The sequence below is a fragment of the Marmota marmota genome, unplaced genomic scaffold (genome assembly GCF_001458135.2).
Source record: "Marmota marmota marmota unplaced genomic scaffold, marMar, whole genome shotgun sequence".
Classification (NCBI taxonomy): domain Eukaryota; kingdom Metazoa; phylum Chordata; class Mammalia; order Rodentia; family Sciuridae; genus Marmota; species Marmota marmota.
The window spans coordinates 52,735,007-52,752,642 of record NW_026000037.1 but is presented as its reverse complement, the minus strand read 5'-3'; the positions used below and the strand labels follow the sequence as shown (position 1 = coordinate 52,752,642).

The following is a 17,636-nucleotide window of genomic DNA, read 5'->3' as shown; positions in this document are numbered from 1 at the left end:
TAAACTGTCACTGCAGTCACTCCCATTGAATGCTTGTGAAAGTTCAATAAATGCCAGTTATTACTGCTGCAATTATTCTGAATTCATAATTCTTTAAAACTAATGCCAGGAAGAATTGAAAGAGCAAATGGGAATTCCTCCTTTCATAGCTGCTGTGATTCATCCCCTCTTGTGCTTCTCACAGTTACATGACCTGCCTGCATTTGAAGATGTTTTACTACTCATCTAAGATCTCTTCCAGATTTCTCTCCTACTGTACCCAATCCACGACTACTGTTATTGACTTTTGTCTGAAGTTCTACTCTGTGTTCAAGTCGTGTTTTAGAACAGCTTTAATAAAATTTGGGTCATTGCTTTTTGAAAACATCATCATCACCACCATCATCAATCACCTCAGCTATCAACTTTTGGGCAGTTACTAAAGATTCAGTACACTGTAAAGCATTTTGCCTACATTCACTCAATTTCACTTATAATATATTTAGATAAGGAAACCTAAAATCAAAGACATTACAATACTTGCCTCCAAGTAGATAATCTTCTATGAGAAATTAGGTAACTTGACTTCAACACTACAGTTTAAACTACTTAACTACTTAGTGAGATACTATATATCTGTGAATTTTAATAGCCATCCCACAGGGATCATCCCGGGGGAATCACATTAATGGTGGGAATTTCAGTCATATGGTAGAAGATATTTTAAGACAGACAAAATCATTTAAAGTACACTGCCTAAATGCCTGCATATTCTGTTCACAAAGCAAGCCCAAGCGCACCAATATTTAAACACAATTATCTCATAAATGACACAAATGTAGATATTTAGCTTTACAAACAATATTTCTTATCAGATAATTATATGTATTTGAAACTACACAAAAGAACTTTTTAGTTCTTCATTCATCTCTGCTTTTCTTTGTAAAAATTCAAAAGTAAAGAAAAAAAGAGAAAAGAAAGGGGAGGAGGAATTCCATTCAAAAATAGAAGAAAGATCAGAAGAGTAGAAGAAGGGGATTGAGGTGGGGGGAGGATGAGATAAAGGGGAAATAGTGGAATGAATCTGGCTTAAATTTCTAATATACATATATAAATATTCGAGAATGAATCTCACCATTATGCATATCCACAAGACACTAATTTAAAAAAACTGTAAGTAAATAGCAGAAAGATCAGTAGAGTAAAGATTACAGGGGGAGGCGGGAATGGAGAATAAGGAAAATACTTGGGGAGGGAATAAGAGCAAATTATATTATCTACATTCAAAATTGTGTCAAAATGAATCCTAATGTTTCGAATAACTATTATAAATCAATAGAAAATTTTAAAAAATAAAGGAAAAACTCAGAATACTCCTTTATGGTTATGAGATGCTTCAGAGTGGACATTTTTATTTCAGCTAAAGTTAGATTTAAAGATAGTTTTAAAAAAATCATTGAATACATGAATATTCGACTTATTTCTCTAATTTTCCATTGCCAGGGGAATGACATACATGTACAACTCTTTATTCCAACTATCACCTCTCAATTTTTCTCAGTCCTATATTATTAAACTTTTTTACAGTTTTAATTGTATAAACTTTAAGTCTATTACCTGTTTAGACAGCCCCAAACAAAATTTATTACAATAATTCATATGATTTTCACTTTTTGTGGAATTTGCAAAGTAAAAGCACAAAACAAAATTTTCAGTTGGGCTCTACGTGGGAACACTAATAGTACGGAAGCATAAACACTGAAAACAGAACCATGTCCTCACATACACTATAAATAACTCCAACAAAAGAAACTATCAGAGGCATACTATGAATTAAACAAATTTGCAGTGGAATCCCATTCTCACACATTGAACTGATTCACTAGGGAAAGAAAAATCATTGCAAACCTAAATCTCTTTCCTTCATCACAGCTCCCAAAAGACTAATACTTTCCTGATGATCATCAAAGAGACAATACTCTGTTTTAGCACCATAGGGTGGAGAACGGGAATACGTGGGACTTATTGCACATACAGCAAGATAATGTACCATGTATTTTATAAGCACAGATGCCATTTCCATGAGTGATTTTTCAAAATGTCTCTGCAGGGCTGATTGTCTAATACCTGGAATAGGTAAGGCTCCTTACATTTTAGGACTTAAGCAATGAATGTGTGTGAAAGGATTTCAAGCAAATAATTGATGGATGATGTTACATGACTGTTCACTGTGGACAAGATGAAAGCTATCAATGACCTTGTGAAACTTAGTTCTCATTAATGACCAAGTTTGCCTGGAAGTTCATAGTGTTGTGCCACAAGTCTGCCCTTCCCTAATAGGAATATGAGTACAAACCAGACAGGTTCTCAAAAGGAACCAACATACTATAAAATATTGTGAACTGTGTTATATACTATGATGAATAAAAAAGGGGTATTACCAAAAAGAGAACAACAGGGAGAGGTGGGGGTGATACATGGATTTTTACAAGAGAAAGTTATATAAAACTTACATAGTAGGTATTTAAAACTTACACAAAAGAACTCTAAATTTTATATTTTAAAATCATGAAAATATTTCAAACTTCAGGAAAGTAACACATACTTTAATACTCATATTTAATGAACATTAATATTTTGCCCTATTTATTTCAGATTGCTTCTTCATTCCTCTGTCGTGTATTAAAAAAAAATAAAATCTTGGGCTGGGGATGTGGCTCAAGCGGTAGCACGCTTGCCTGGCATGCATGCGGCCTGGGTTCGATCCTCAGCACCACATACAAACAAAGATGTTGTGTCTGCCGAAAACTAAAAAATAAATATTAAAAAAATAAAATAAAATAAAATAAATAAAAAATAAATTAAAAAATATAAAGAAAGCAGAATTGAAGCATCACCGCAAATTATTCTACTCTTCATCTTATATTGTTTTGTGTCATCCTTCCTGTGTTGACTTTATTCTGCAAAATAAAGTGTTATTAATAACGTGTGTATTAATAACGTAAGCACTATAAGCAGTAGAATTTTGAAACTTATGTATTTTACTTAACAGTGTATACATGTAATCCTGGTTTTCAACTCAGTCTATATCCAATATATCATTATATCAAACTATAGCTTAAGCAATCTTTTAACAATGAAAAGTTAGTCTGATTTTTAACTCTTCATGAGAGTCTCACATGAGGTTGATCTCCCTGATACTCCTGTTATTGTTAGCCAAGACCCCAACTCAATCAGCTGATCAACACAGGGAGGTGGTGTTAAACTTTAAAATTCTGATTTTTTAAATCTGATGATATATATGAAACAGTGTCTTCTTTCCATTTTAATTTCTACAATTTCTACTAGAGTGGTTCATAATCACATTAGCATTTTTTCCATTTATTATGTTCATATTGTGTCTATTTTTATTGCATTACCTGTTCCTTAGTTACATAGTTCTTTTTATATTCAAACACTAATTCCTTGTCATTTAATGATTTTAAAATATCACCTAGTCTATAGGCCATCTTTTTACTTTCATAATGCTATATTTTCTCATTTATGAGGTTTTATTTTATTATGCCTAAATATATATGTATGTGTGTATATATATATATATATATATATATATATATATATATATATATTATATTTATGTTTCACTCTTTTTTGCATGTTACCTCAGTATAAATACATTTTCTTATACTTTTCTTCAAGTTTTACAGTTTAAATATTTTTACATTTAGATTTTTACTTCACTGGGTATTTATCTTCATGTATGGTATGAGGCAGGGATATAATTTTATCTCTTTTTAATTAAAAGGCCATTTTATTGGGACAGTCTTTTCTTTCCCAAATCATTAAAATATCTCCTCTGTTGCATACCAAGATGTCATTCAAATGTGGGTCTATTTTTAAGCTGTTTTTTCCTTGTGTAGACTAGAGCTAATTCCTGGGTCTTAACTACTTCAGAATTTTAAATATTGAAATGTTAGAATAAGCGTAACCCTTCCTCACTTTCCTTATTCTTGTTCAATATTTTACTTGACTATTTTTTTTCTATTTTAGCCCTTGACTATTTTATAGGGATTTTAGAATAAATTGGACCTACATATATAGTTAATGCATTGTGGAAAAAATTATATAAAATGGTAGGAAATTGTAAATACCCAGTTTCAACATATTTTTTCCAAACTCTTTTCATCTGTGTCTCTTTTTTCCTGCATATATGAAAGAAGCTCTAAGATATTTACAATTTTCATACCTATTACTATAAGAGGACAATTTCAGACCAGCATACTTTAGGTGGGGTACCCAGGGGTGGTTACACTAAAGAGCTGATCTTAGGTGGTATTATGAAATATAAAGAGTTAGTTGTGGGAAGACTGTTCCAGGCAGGAACATGGTGCTTTTTTTTTATGTTTAAAGAATTGATCAGAGATCAGTGAGGCTGGAGCTTAAAGATGGAGAGAAGGCTGAAGAGCATAGGTTCAATCTTATGGTGTTGTTGAGGGTTTTGCAAGCCACAGTAAGCAGTCCAGTTGAAAGTGGTTAAGGGTTGGCAGTGTTTTAAGGACTGTTGCATAGAGAAGAGGCTAAGGCTTGGACAAGCAAAGAAGCAGACAGCAACTAGAAGGCTTTGCAACAGGACAAAGGAGAGATGACAGTTGTGTCTACAACTCAAACGGAGATAAATGGGTGGATATGAGATACATCCATAAAGAATATGACTGTGGGAGAAAGAGTGAATATATATATATAAAAAAAAGTTTTTAGAATAAATCTCGGTAGACTGAAATAAAAAGCTAAATCTAATGTTACCATTTATTAAGGCAAGGTCCCCATCCTGAATTTAAAACAAATCAAACAAGAGCTAAATGAACTGTATTTATATGATGTTAGTGATCTGACTTAGTAATGCCTTTTTTCCCTAGCTGATTCAAAGGATGGTGAAGGTGAAAGCAAGTTGGATTCCCTCAAGTGTGTTATATAGCTACTGCATAAATAGCTGCACAGTATCCAATTAAACAGTGATGTTTCTGCCTGGGAAAGCTATATATAAGCAAATGAAACCAAGAAGGTTCATGTTAAGAATGCATAATTACAGTGGGGCCTTATTTTAAGCACATTTCACCATTACATGTATTTGGATATCATAACTGATAAACCAAGATTGTGATGTATCATAAGAACACCCATCAATATCATAAATTACAGAATTAACTTCTCAATTGACATTTATTTCCACTAATTTCCATGCCATTATGAAGTCTATAAATGCATTTCCTTTTTTTTGCAACTTTATAAAGTTTAGTTGTATGCCCTCCACCCCCCCAAAATCAGTTCTTTCCAAGACTAAATGTTATTTATCAAGTATCTAACAGTAATTGAACCAACACTAGTCTAAGTAATGGAAAGAATACAGTCAAGCTCTATAAATCTACAGAAAAGATAAAGTGTCTGCACAAATAACTATGATGTAAAACAACACAGGATGTGTTGGAAAAGTGCTAAAGTGCTACTAGACTATGAGTTTTTACAGAAAATGGAGCATGTCGTATTTACTGCTGTGCTTCCAGTTCCTAGTAGTAGTGCAGGGAATGGCAGGGGGCCAATGTCTAACAACTGTGCATGGATTCATCCAAATACACGAATAGATGTTATGTGTTCACTAGGTGCTAGGCACCCATTGATTGAGGATTAGATTGCTACCACTGCCTTTACAAAAGTAAGTTCTTGAAATAATATCACAATAGTGAGGAGATATGAAATGTCGCTGTATCTCAATTGTATTTACTATTGGGAATCTATCACTTTGACACATATGAAAGGTCCTACCCTAGCACACAGCCTGTAACATAATATATTCTATTTGTTGAAAATGTATCTAAATCTTCAAGGTATTTTAACCCTGTGTTAAACAGAACATGCTAGACAGATGTCAGTCATACGTCCAGTAAAGTTTCACATCAAAATCTGTTTTCCACTGATTCTTTATGTCCACTCCTACTGTGAAATGTAGAATCAGCGGTAAGAAACAGCAGTGAAGAAGCACTCTGACTCTGTGCACTTATGCTGTGTATTCAGAGAGAAAAGGAAGGTCAGGGAGGTATGGAAGGAGAGGAGCATAGAGTGTAACTCTCAGCTCCTGGATAAATTACAAATACATCTCTGATTGCTAGGTTTTATATGAAATGGACATGATAATAACTCCTAATCACACAGCAACTTTTGAACATTAAAATATCTCAAGAATGTGAAACTGTTCTGTAAATTTAAAAATCTTACCCCTCTGTAAGACATCCACCGCATGCTTTCAAGTGCAATTAGAAAGTCTATCCTTTTACCTCTCGATTTTTTTTTTTTTACTTCCTATCTGAGATACATTTATTTGTAGAAATGCTATGTTGCAGGAAAAATATGTTCCTTTTGGGACCATGTTTCATCATACAGCTTCTTGTTACTCCTGTGAAGTGCCAAGAACCTTGAGAAAGCAGAAAACAAATCATCCTTCTCCAGTTTCTCTTTAACTCTCCTTCTGACAGTGCTCAAGTACAGGCTGATTGGCTACAGAGCACAGGGATTTGGTGAAACAAAGCATTCCAAAGTCACACAGAATCTGCTGCTTCTACCGCAGGGGAAGAGCAAGATATGACCTTGGTTAATAACTGGTAAGTATGTAGTTGCCTAGCAGGATTAAAAAAATGAAGTAAAAAGCCATCATACGCTTACAGATTTACATTTTGAAGCTGTTATTATCATAATGTGGTGTGGTACAAATTGAATATTTTAACAGAAAGCTTAGAATAGCATGGAATTTTCTACTACAACAGCTGCTGACATGTTCCAAACCATTTTATCAATTTCTATATGTGTAACAACAACAAAACGTTACATTATACAATCTGTTAGCACTTGTAAAGCATTGAGTACATAAGATATTTTAGTTTGAAAGATGAACCCTATGAAGAGTGAGATTTAAATAAAGGTAACTGCATTTTTAAAAATCTCAATATGAAGCTAAATTGTTTCGTAATGATAAATAAATTTGATAGTCTTCAAAAGATTCTTCATTCTAAGATCATCATTCTTTATTTTTGACAGTGGAAAAGTAAAGAAATAGAATTCATTGATGGAGACATTTGTGAAAGGTGTTGACCATAGATTCAGATCAGAAAGACATTGAATATAAAGTCTTACCTTAACCTAGATAATATAATAGATAAAATAGTCCCTAAAATGTATATGAATTTATGGAGTAGCAAATAATGTGAAATATATTTTTAGAAATAAGAAACCATTCTAACCACACCTCTTGCATTGGTTAAAACGCTCAGCACTTATTTAGAGCAAATATTCTAGGTAGAATTTCTGCATTTTGATTCTTTTTCTCCTAATTTATCATTTCCTCCAAAATGTTATACAGAGAACAAAGAAGACTATTCAGTGAAAAGGGCACTTCTAAGTAAAGCATTTATTTAATTATCTTTAAAAATCAATGACAGTATCTACCAGACTCCATTTAGTATAGTTAAATCAGCATTTTGGTAAACTAACCAAGGCCACTACCACTGATATTATGTGGTGCGCTGAAACATTTCAATACATTATTGGGCATCATAAAAAGAAGCCTATTTTCTCCAATGGGAAAAATAATACCTGCTCCATATAAATGATAAAAAAAAGTCTTTGTGAGCTGACTAGAGTATTGTGTAATTCAACTCATCAAACCTTTGCTATTTAGCCTACACCAACACAATGTGAACTGCAGTTATTTCTTGCTGTTTAAATTTGAAACATGTTTTGTGTGGGAATGCATAGACTATTAACAAGAATAAGAAGTAGTAAATATAAAAATTTATCCATCATTCTAATTCTTCAACAAGTTGAACTGCTTCCAATTCTTATACATTAAATCTTTCTTTGCCTTTGTGCATTTTATAATCTTTGCTGAATAGTACAGAAGAAACTTGGGTTCTTTTCTTACATAACATTATCTCATAAGCATTTTATATATTGCCATGTAGTCTTCATAAATATCATGAAAATATACTCACTGAGTCACCGTATGTAACAGATCATTTCGCCACTCTTCCACTTTCCCTTCCCAACCCACACCCTAATCCCTAAACTTAACCCTAATCCTAACCTTAACACTAACCCTACCAAAAAACATCAAAAATTTCATTTATAGACTTCCCCCTTGTTTTTGATGTTTCTTCTTTCAGACAAAAATTTCTGAAGTGCAGACTTGTGAAGACAGATAGATAGATAGATTTTTTTTTTTTTTTTGGTACTGGGGATTGAACCCAGAGGTGTTTAACCACTGAGCCACATCCCAGACCTTTTTTCATATTTTATTTAGAGACAGACAGGGTCTTGCTGAAGTCTCAGTATTATTCATTAATCTGCTTTTTTATTATTGTTGTTAAATGCCTTAAAGTTCATGCTAATCATATTTCCTGCTACTGGATTATCTTTAAGAAGGTGCATCTCAATTCTCATCTCAAATATTTACATATGTATTTAATATTCTATTTAAAAAATCAACCTAGACCATATGAAATATATTTTCCCAATATAAATTTTTCTCTTCTTTCTTTGGGCCTTATTTTCTTGTAGCAATTAGGTTTAAAATATTTTTACATCATTAAATATGTTAAGTGTTTTCCAATATGATTTATTTGCCTATTACTTCAAAGCTCATGTAATGATCCCACCAAATGCCTCACAAATATGCAACTTCCCTTATGATTTTTTTAAAAAAAATATTTATCTATTTAATCCATCTGGAATGTTTTTTGTCATGCATCGTAAGATGAAAATCTAAATTATTTCTTTTTTGAGTTTGCCAATAGTATAATCATTTATTTTAAAAATTTATTTTGTTTTCCATTGCTCAATAATGATCATTTTCTTATATATATAAAATTCCTCTTTATAACATTGGGATTTTCCATGGTTTCCTACAAGATACACACTGGAAGGAGAAAAAAACCTTCAGTTTTATATAATTTTTAACTATAATTTGATACCTGGAATGGCTTTTCAACATTTATACCTTCCTTTTTAAAAATATCCTCTTATTAGCATTAGCTTATTTCTCCAAATAGATTTTTTTCATTCTATCACCTTCTAAGAAAATATGGTTAAGGATTTTATTGAGATTGTATGCTCTTATTTATAAATAAATCTAGAAAGCATTAATAGCTTTATATATCTTTATAACCAGAAATATAATTTGCCTCTTTACTAATTTTTTTTTATAATTCACAATAAAAAATATTTTAAAGATAGGTCCAGTATCATGTAGGGAGCAGAATGAGCAGGAAAGGTAAAGACGATGGAGCAGGACATGTGTATTTATGCAGGCTCAAGTCCTGTGTGATCCTGGGCAGCCTAGACTCTCTCAGCCTTAGTTAGCAATGGAGCATACAATGTATCCAATAAATGTTAGCTATGTCATAATTTTTGTGCTTAGTACCTCACATTTTACAAAGTTCCTTTATGTATGTCATTTCATGTGCTGTTCTTGATTTTTGCAAAACCTTGGAGGGGTGTTATTATTGTCACTATTAGTATTAAAACCACAGAAGTAAATATCTATGTTCTTTTTTTCTTAAAAGCACAAGCTCATTTTATGCCATCATGAGATACATATTAGTAAATCACCTACATCACACAATAACTTTGTCCCCAAATAGTTTATGATTTTCCTGCTATAGTAGTTATAATTGCCCTTTCATCATATTTTCTAATTAGTTTAATTGCTTAAAGAAATGATATTGATTTTAGTATATTTATCTCATGCTCTAGAGTTATTGAGTAGTAAATAAAAAAAAAACATTTGAATTCATTTGGGCTTTTTTTTTGGGGGGGTTGCCACATTTCCAAATTAAATTTGGTATTATAGACCCATAAATTCATAAAATAAACCAATAAGAAAATTAAGGAACCAGGATAAGTTATCTATCATTATACTGTGACAGGTTAAAACCTGTCAGCTTAGGAAACACATGCAAAAGGATTATTTAGCTATTACAAGTCAGTGTCCCTTAGCTTAAGAATTTTTCACATTAGTCCTTTCAACTTCACATTACCTTGTCTGACAGGAAGGGCTTACCTTACAGTGTGGTAGAAAAAATGAATCAAAGAGAAAGCATTTTTTTTTTTTTCTTGATGGCTAATAAGGATGAGCAGGGAAGAGGCTGCAGGCTGCACACCAGGGAGTTCTGATGCTTCCCCATCTCTTTTCAACACATGGCTGTCTAAGCTTTCTCCCCAAAACTGAGGCCTTCTGCACCTAAGTGCAGCATCCCCCACCCCCAAACATGGTTTCAGTTTCTGGAGGAGACATGTTTTCAAATCTGGATGTATTCCATATTTCCTCCTTATCCCAGGGTCCTAGATGCTTTCTCAAAAACATAGTAATAATAAAATGTCCATTCTCATTGGATCGGTTGGAAAACACAACCAAATACTCTACTGCCAAAAATTACCGAGAGTCATAAAAGCTCATTCAAAAATATTTCAATTTTAATTTATTTTTCTATTTGATCGTTTCAAAAAAATTAATGGGAACTGAAAGAGGCAAGATATATTTCATGCTTTTATAATTATGTCAAAATGCATTCTACTGTCATGTATAACTAAAAAGAACCAATTAAAAAGAATAGCAACAAAGGTAAAAATACAAGTGTCCAGGATGACACATTCCTTCACCGTAGCACCATGCACTCAGCTTCAGGAACGGTCTGGGTACTCACGGGTGAAATGATTAGATGTGGACGGATTGACACTGTCCCCACTGTCAGCACTTTCGCTGCTGGAAACTTCATCATCCGATTCTCGCACAGAGGAGCAGGGAGAGGAGCCGTCAACTTCTTCAAACTTCCTCTTTAAAATTCCACTCATAGCTGCAGCGCTGTCACATGTACCTGTAACAGGAACGGGAGCAGCGAAGCATTGAAATATTTGACCGCTGAACGTGTAGCCAAGGTCTCCAGAGTCACTTTTATGTGGCTTTTTTATACATGAGCAGAGCTATAGCTTTCCTTGAAAGGATCACTAAGTAGGTATTTTTTTTTCTATTTTCAAATTAACAAAAACATAAACAAAATAAAATGTAGCTATTTGACCATTTGGTGACTAAAACATTTCTATCTTTTTTAGGCATAGTTCATTTAATGTCATACCACTCTTCCCTTTTTTGTTGGCAAATTGAGAAAAATCCACCTGAGTCCACAAAATTCTGTGAAGAAAATAAATGTTGATGTCCCACAAAGTCCAAAGTAATTAGTGTATTATACAACATTCATCTGGAAGAAACACTAAAAACAGTATTGAAAACTTTATACTCATGATTTAAAATTCAAAAAACCTAATTAGCTGAGCATAATGAAGCATATGAAATCAGTTCTGAATTTTAGGTAGTTTCCATTTCAATATTGAAATAAGGTGAAATGTGTCCCCATGCCACCTGCTTCCTGAAGCTGTTGTTACTTTTCAGAAATCTCCTAAGTCTTTTTACCTGGGAGATAGCATGAACTGAGTGGGAAGAGATGGGAGAAACCAGTGGGCATAGTCCTTCTAAATCATTTTTCTTAGATAAATAGGTTTTCCCCTCTCCCTGGGCTGCCCCTTTTTTTTACCTTCTCCATTTTTTTCTTGACATGCACAGTCAGCTTAAGGGCATAAACTTTTTTTTTTTTTGCAGCATAAGAACATTTTAGGGAATAAAGCTGTATATAAATTAGCTTAGATATATGTACATGCTTTTACACTGCTAAATTAGGTTAACTTAGCTAAAAGTATTACTAGGTCAATTCCATGCATTCTGTTTATCCACCTCATTTGTCAGCTGACTTTAACTATCATCTGGATTCTCCAAGCCATTCTCTTTTGCTGCTAGAGTACAGTTTTCAGTCCTATAGATCAAGAGGAAGCAAGGCCCTTAAACTATTCCCTTAAAACTATCCACTCAGTTCCATTATCTCAGTATTGCTCTCTGAAATCTAGAAACTCATCCCTTCTCTGAGCAAATCACAGAGCAAGCAGCCTCTTCACACTGTATGAGCTGAGCCAGATCTTCAAGGTCTGGTTTAGTAGTTTTCAAAATGTGCTCCCTCGATCAGTAGCAGCAGTTATTACCCAGAAGGGAGATGGAGATATGAAAATTGTCAGTCCCCACCCAGAAAAACTAAATTGGAGATTTCCAGGAAGTAGGGCTTAGAACTCTCTGTACCTTGTGAAGCACCAAATTACGGGATTTTGATGCATACTTGGATGTGAGGACCATTTGTCTGAATTCTAGTCAGTGATACAGTACCACCCTTCCTGGATTTCACTTTCCCTGGTTGTGTCCACACACTAATGCTAGATAAATACATATAACCCCACCACTCCACTCAATTTCTAGTCAAAAATATCTTCTTTGGCCATCCCTAATGGGATTTCTAGTAAAATTAAGCATAGTATTATATGTATCATAACTATTTTTCTTAGTTTTGATTCATCTATATACAGTGTGTAACTCCTATATGTGTGGTTAACTCCTTGAGTGGAGCAGAGGATACAAAAAGGAGTTAAAGCAAGTTACCTGCCCTCAAGGAGCAAGTACCCACTCTGCTGGGCTCCATCAGATAGAGAATATTTCCAAATTTGTGTTCTACTCCTTTATTTCATTAGTCCATATCTTCTCCCTAACTGTTACAGAAACAATAGAGATAGCAGATAGCAATAGGAATTGTCCACTCTGCTGGGAATCAAATCCAATATTCTGAGTTTGATTTTATGACTATTCAGATTAGCATATTATTTTCTTCATTTTAAAGAGTGTGAAATGCATAAAATGTTCATGCAAATCTGAGCAGGGTGAAGAGGAAAAAAAAAGATATTTTAAGTAAAGTCTTGAAATAGAAGTAGGACAGGATATAAATTTTAAAATGATTCACTTCAAACAAGATGCAAAATAATTCACGAGGGAGAGACTCCAAGACACAAAGTAATACAAGATGGAAACCTATGTTTAAAAAGTACATTTTTTGTAATAAGATATTGCAATGGGAACAGTTAAAAGCCACGTCCTTCCTAAGCTCCATTCTCCTTCCCTCCAGCATCCCTAGGAAAAGAAGATTTCTCAAGAATCAAGGACATTCAACTGGACTACAGGGAACTAGGTCCCAACATCACAGAAGGAGGTACTTAGTCCTCTTCTCCCTTTTCCACATCCTCAAGAATGAAGGGGAATTTTGGTAGAGATGTTATGAGAACTGAAAAGTCTTTTTCTCCCCCTTTGTTATGTGGGAGAGGCAAGATCTGAAGCAATGGAGTTGAAGGTTGCATGTAATTTCTGTCTGGTTGTCTAGAACTGAAAGAACCTGTGCTAGATCCTGGACAAATGAGATTAGAAACTAGTTTCTTAAGGTGGGGGCAGTACCCAAGCTAGAAGTCAAACACTTGAAAAACTACTAGGGAGGATAAACTTTCCATGGACTTATGAAACTGCAAAAATGCTAAATTGCTTGTGCAGCAATGAGGCAAGACACCTGTCTAGTGTCCCTGCCTTTTAAGAATACTATATGAGAATATCAAAATATCATCATAAAATAAGAAGCCCAATAGCCCACGGCTTACCAGTATATAACTTTAATCAACTTAATAGAAGAGTGAAAAAGGAATATATGGCTTCTCCTACACTGTCTGCACCATCTTGTTAGGAGAAAAAGTATGAGGATTTAGCACGAAGACCCTGTTAATAAAGCAATGCATGCCTTGTTTACCTGTGTTCTGTATTAGCTCTCTCAACTTGAGAGTGGCAATTCATGTCTGGGTAAAGGTAAACTCCGGCAAGGACAATGGTTGCCATAGCTCCTGAAATAACTCATATTGCATTTTTCTTCCTAAAGATGAGGAGGCATAATTAAACTTGCTAGATATAAAACCAATGAAAAGGGAGTGGACATTTCCAATTGTCTTTATGTCACATCAAAGGCCAAAGAAAATTTGCCAGATATATTAGTCAGCTTTTCTTCACTGTGACCAAAAGGATGGGAAGTTTATTTCAGCTCATGGTTTCAGAGGTTGAGGCACATTCTACCAGCCTACACTTACCAACCATTAATCCATTTAAATTATGAATCCATCAAATGGATCAATCCACTAATTAGGTTACAATTGAGTCAATTCACATCTGAACATTTCCCACATTGTCTCACACAGGCGCTTTCAGGCGACACCTCAAATCTAAACCATAACAATGGGTATTACCTTATTCTAAACATGAGAAGCTGAATGTCTATGACAGATAGCAGCTATTTTATCAACGCCACCATTGTCTGACTCAGGAAACACAAGCTAGGCAAGGACACTTTTGTCTCGCTTGGATGAGGACAAGAGCCTCCTAACCATTCTCTCCTGCCCACTGTTGTGTGCTTCCCAACATGTTTTCCAGGTTGCAGGCAGAATGATAAATTTAAAGTGCAAATGTGATCACATCAGTCTATAGTTTAAAATTCTTAAGTGGTTTTGGATTGCCTTAGGATAAAGATAAAATCCTCAAAATGCCTTAGGAAGTTCTTTAACAATCTAGCTTGGCTAACCTCTTCACACTCATTTGGAGCCACTGGCCTTGTTCATATTTCAGCTGTAATAATCTTTCAGTTTCTCCAACCTGCCATTTTTCTCTGGCCTTTAGGTCATTTCATATAATTTTCCTTCTGATCTCCTTTAAACTTTTATTTCCATAGTATCTATCATCTTTTAAGTTCATATTATTTTTGTGCTTCTATGTTTATTACTTATTGTTTCTATCCTGTATGGAAAGATGAATAGCAGGGATCTTTGTCTTCCTTGCCTAGAATGGTGCGCTTATGCATAATAAGTGCTCAATAAATATTTGTTCAATGAATGAATGAAATTTCATTTTCACACTTTATCATGTCTGTTTTCCCTGTTAAACTGAAAGCTCCAGGTAGTCAGAAGTCATGATCTTCACTGATCTGTCTCCTCTGACTAATCAAATATCTCTGCCGTTAACATGTCTGTACTCCCATAAGTTCTCTGGATGTCTCAGCTAAAGTTTAACATTCTAAGGGCTGAGCAAATTTTGGCTTCTCGTGGATCAGACATCTGCCCCTTGATCATTCAACTGTTTGAGCAGTGGGCAGACAGGGAAACATTGGGAACAAGGAGCCCCCCTGAGTAGGTAGGACCCTAGAGAATCTAACTCATAAGTTGTAACAAATTCCATTTTGTTTCAAAGCCAACATCTTCTCTTTACCCAATAAATCTTATCTTATTTCCTCATTTTTTTGCTACAGTTTATGAGTTTACCATGTGACCAGATTCTCAGCTTGGGATTCCCCTTTCTCTGCACTAATGCCGCAGTCCGGCTGCAACAAAATAACTGGGGGACCCTAACACACTAACACTCCCTTGTTTATTGCCAAATTTAATTAAGAACTACTTTATTTTAAAACACTAACAAATATGCTTATTAATGTTGTTTTTCATTCACATATGCCATTTTATTCCATATTTGTATTAGATATAACCATTACTCAGAAGCTCCTGAATTGTTTTATTTTAAAAAATCTGCTCAGAACACTAGGTTTTCTATGAGTCTATGTCCAATTATTTCATTTTGTTTATTCTGGCATATTAAGACAATAAAGAGAATGGTGAGATACAAGGAGAAAGTATCAGAAGCCGAAAGGATGTAAGAAGAAGATAAGGGAGAAGTTGGCTAAATACATCAAATCAAGAAGATGAACAAAACATATAGTTGAACATCTTTAGAAGAATGGTTGAAGCTAAACTTTGGGTGTATGTGGGAATCTTGTTAAAATTTCAAAACTGTCACAGGTAACTCACTGAGTTCTTACAATCCTACCTATGTTCAACTAATCTTTAATCCTTCCTTCTCACAATCTCCTCCTGTTTCCTACTGTTTTGTTATCTATTGTAAAGAAAGGACCAGAGAAAATATACCTTACAAATATGATACTCCACATCATGTATAACCACACGAATGGGAGGTTACATGCCAGGTATGTATAATACATAAAAACACACTCTACTCTCATGTGTATCTAAAAAGAATATCATAAGTCCCCCAACTCTGAGGATCAGGTTATCTGATTTGCAAAAGATCAACGGGAGTAGGACATAGTGGTACATGTCTCTAATCCCAGTTACTCAAGGAGGCTCAGTTCAAGGACAACCAGGGCAACTTAGTAAGATCCTGTCTCAAAACAAAAAAACAAAAAGGACTGGGAGTGTAGCTCAGTCATAAAGCACCCCTGGGTTCAATGACCAGTACCTAAAAAAAAAAAAAAAGTACCATTTGAGAATTGACAGCTTCAGCAAAAAAAAATAATATAGGACAACTAGTTAAATTTGATTCTCAGAGAAAAAGAAATGAATGACATTTCATAGATATACTAAAACTATTTTTTGTTTACATGAAATTCAAACTTAACCTAACATTTAGCATTTTATCTGACAATCCCTGTTGGTCCTTGTGAGAAAGTTAACTGAATATGCAGTCAGGAAAAACATCTACACAGAAAAAAAGCACCTACTGGTTGGGAGTCATGAAATGAACAAGGTATGTCTGTCCTTTACCAACAGGTGAAACCCAGTAAATAAAAGATGTCAGTTCACTAGGGTAATTCATGGTTAACAAACAGAGCAAGGGATGGCCAGCCTATCACTGAAGCAGGAAGGAATGGACTTCAAAGGAAGTAACTTTGGCCTGGTAAATATTTCCTTCCATGGTAATGGGATGGTACCTCCAGTGAGATGCTGTCTTTTCTGGCCTGATAAATGAAGAGTTGGTAAACTAGGAGATCCAGGTTAATTTGATCTGGTAGTTCCTTATTCTATATAGCTTTTCAGTGCCTGGATAATTGTTAGGAAGAATTTTCTGAGTAAGATGGGAAGCATTCAGAGCTCCTCTATTTACTTTTATTTTTATGTTTTTGGTGGTGGGGATTGTGCATGAGGCAAGCACTGTTACCAATGGAGTTATATCCCTAACCCCTCCCCTATTTACCTTTTACCTGGGAGAATGATTTATCCTTTTCATTGCTAATTCTATAGTTAAACAAAGCAAAAGTAACTTTTGACTGCAAAGATCAGTAACAAACATCCTTCCAATTCTGTGATATAGCATCTGCTCAAGAGGCACCTTAAAAAACAACGTTTATTACAACACAACACTAAGTTGCTTAGGGATTTCCTAAATTGCTGAGGCTGGCCTTGAACTTCTGATCCTCTTGCCTCAGCCTCCAGAACTGCTGGGATTACAGGTGTGTGCCATGATGCCCAGCAAGGTCATGGCATTTTTTGTTCATTCCCAGATGGTGTGGACTACTTTGCATCAGAGCCTCGTTTTACTAGTTATGTCCTGTCTTTTATTTTAATAGAAGTAGAAACTGAAGCCATTCATGGTGACGTATACCTGTAATCCCAGCGGCTCGGGAGACTAAGCCAGGAGGAGGATTAAGAGGTCAAAGCCACCCTCAGCAATTTATCGAGATCCTAAGCAACTCAGTAAGACCCTGTCTCTAAAGAAAATAATTTTTTAGAAAAAGGAAAAATAGGGCTGGAAATGTGGCTTAGTAGTTAAGTGCCCTGAGTTCAATCCCTGGTACAAAAAAAAAAAAAAAAAA

General features: G+C 34.5%; 2 protein-coding genes across 10 annotated transcripts in view; one reads left to right on the top strand and one right to left on the bottom strand.

Moving 5' to 3' along the window:
• LOC107136895 (sodium channel protein type 1 subunit alpha) overlaps positions 1-17,636 on the top strand; it is a 939,664-nt gene that overhangs the window by 457,758 nt on the left and 464,270 nt on the right. The window lies entirely within an intron of this gene.
• The window catches only part of Csrnp3 (cysteine and serine rich nuclear protein 3), a 189,918-nt gene that overhangs the window by 68,009 nt on the left and 104,273 nt on the right, over positions 1-17,636 (bottom strand). For all 5 annotated transcript variants that reach the window (XM_048812414.1, XM_048812417.1, XM_048812416.1 and 2 more), the window contains one exon: positions 10,728-10,898. In XM_048812414.1, the coding sequence (XP_048668371.1) occupies positions 10,728-10,898 (171 nt within the window). The remainder of the gene's footprint in view (positions 1-10,727; positions 10,899-17,636) is intronic.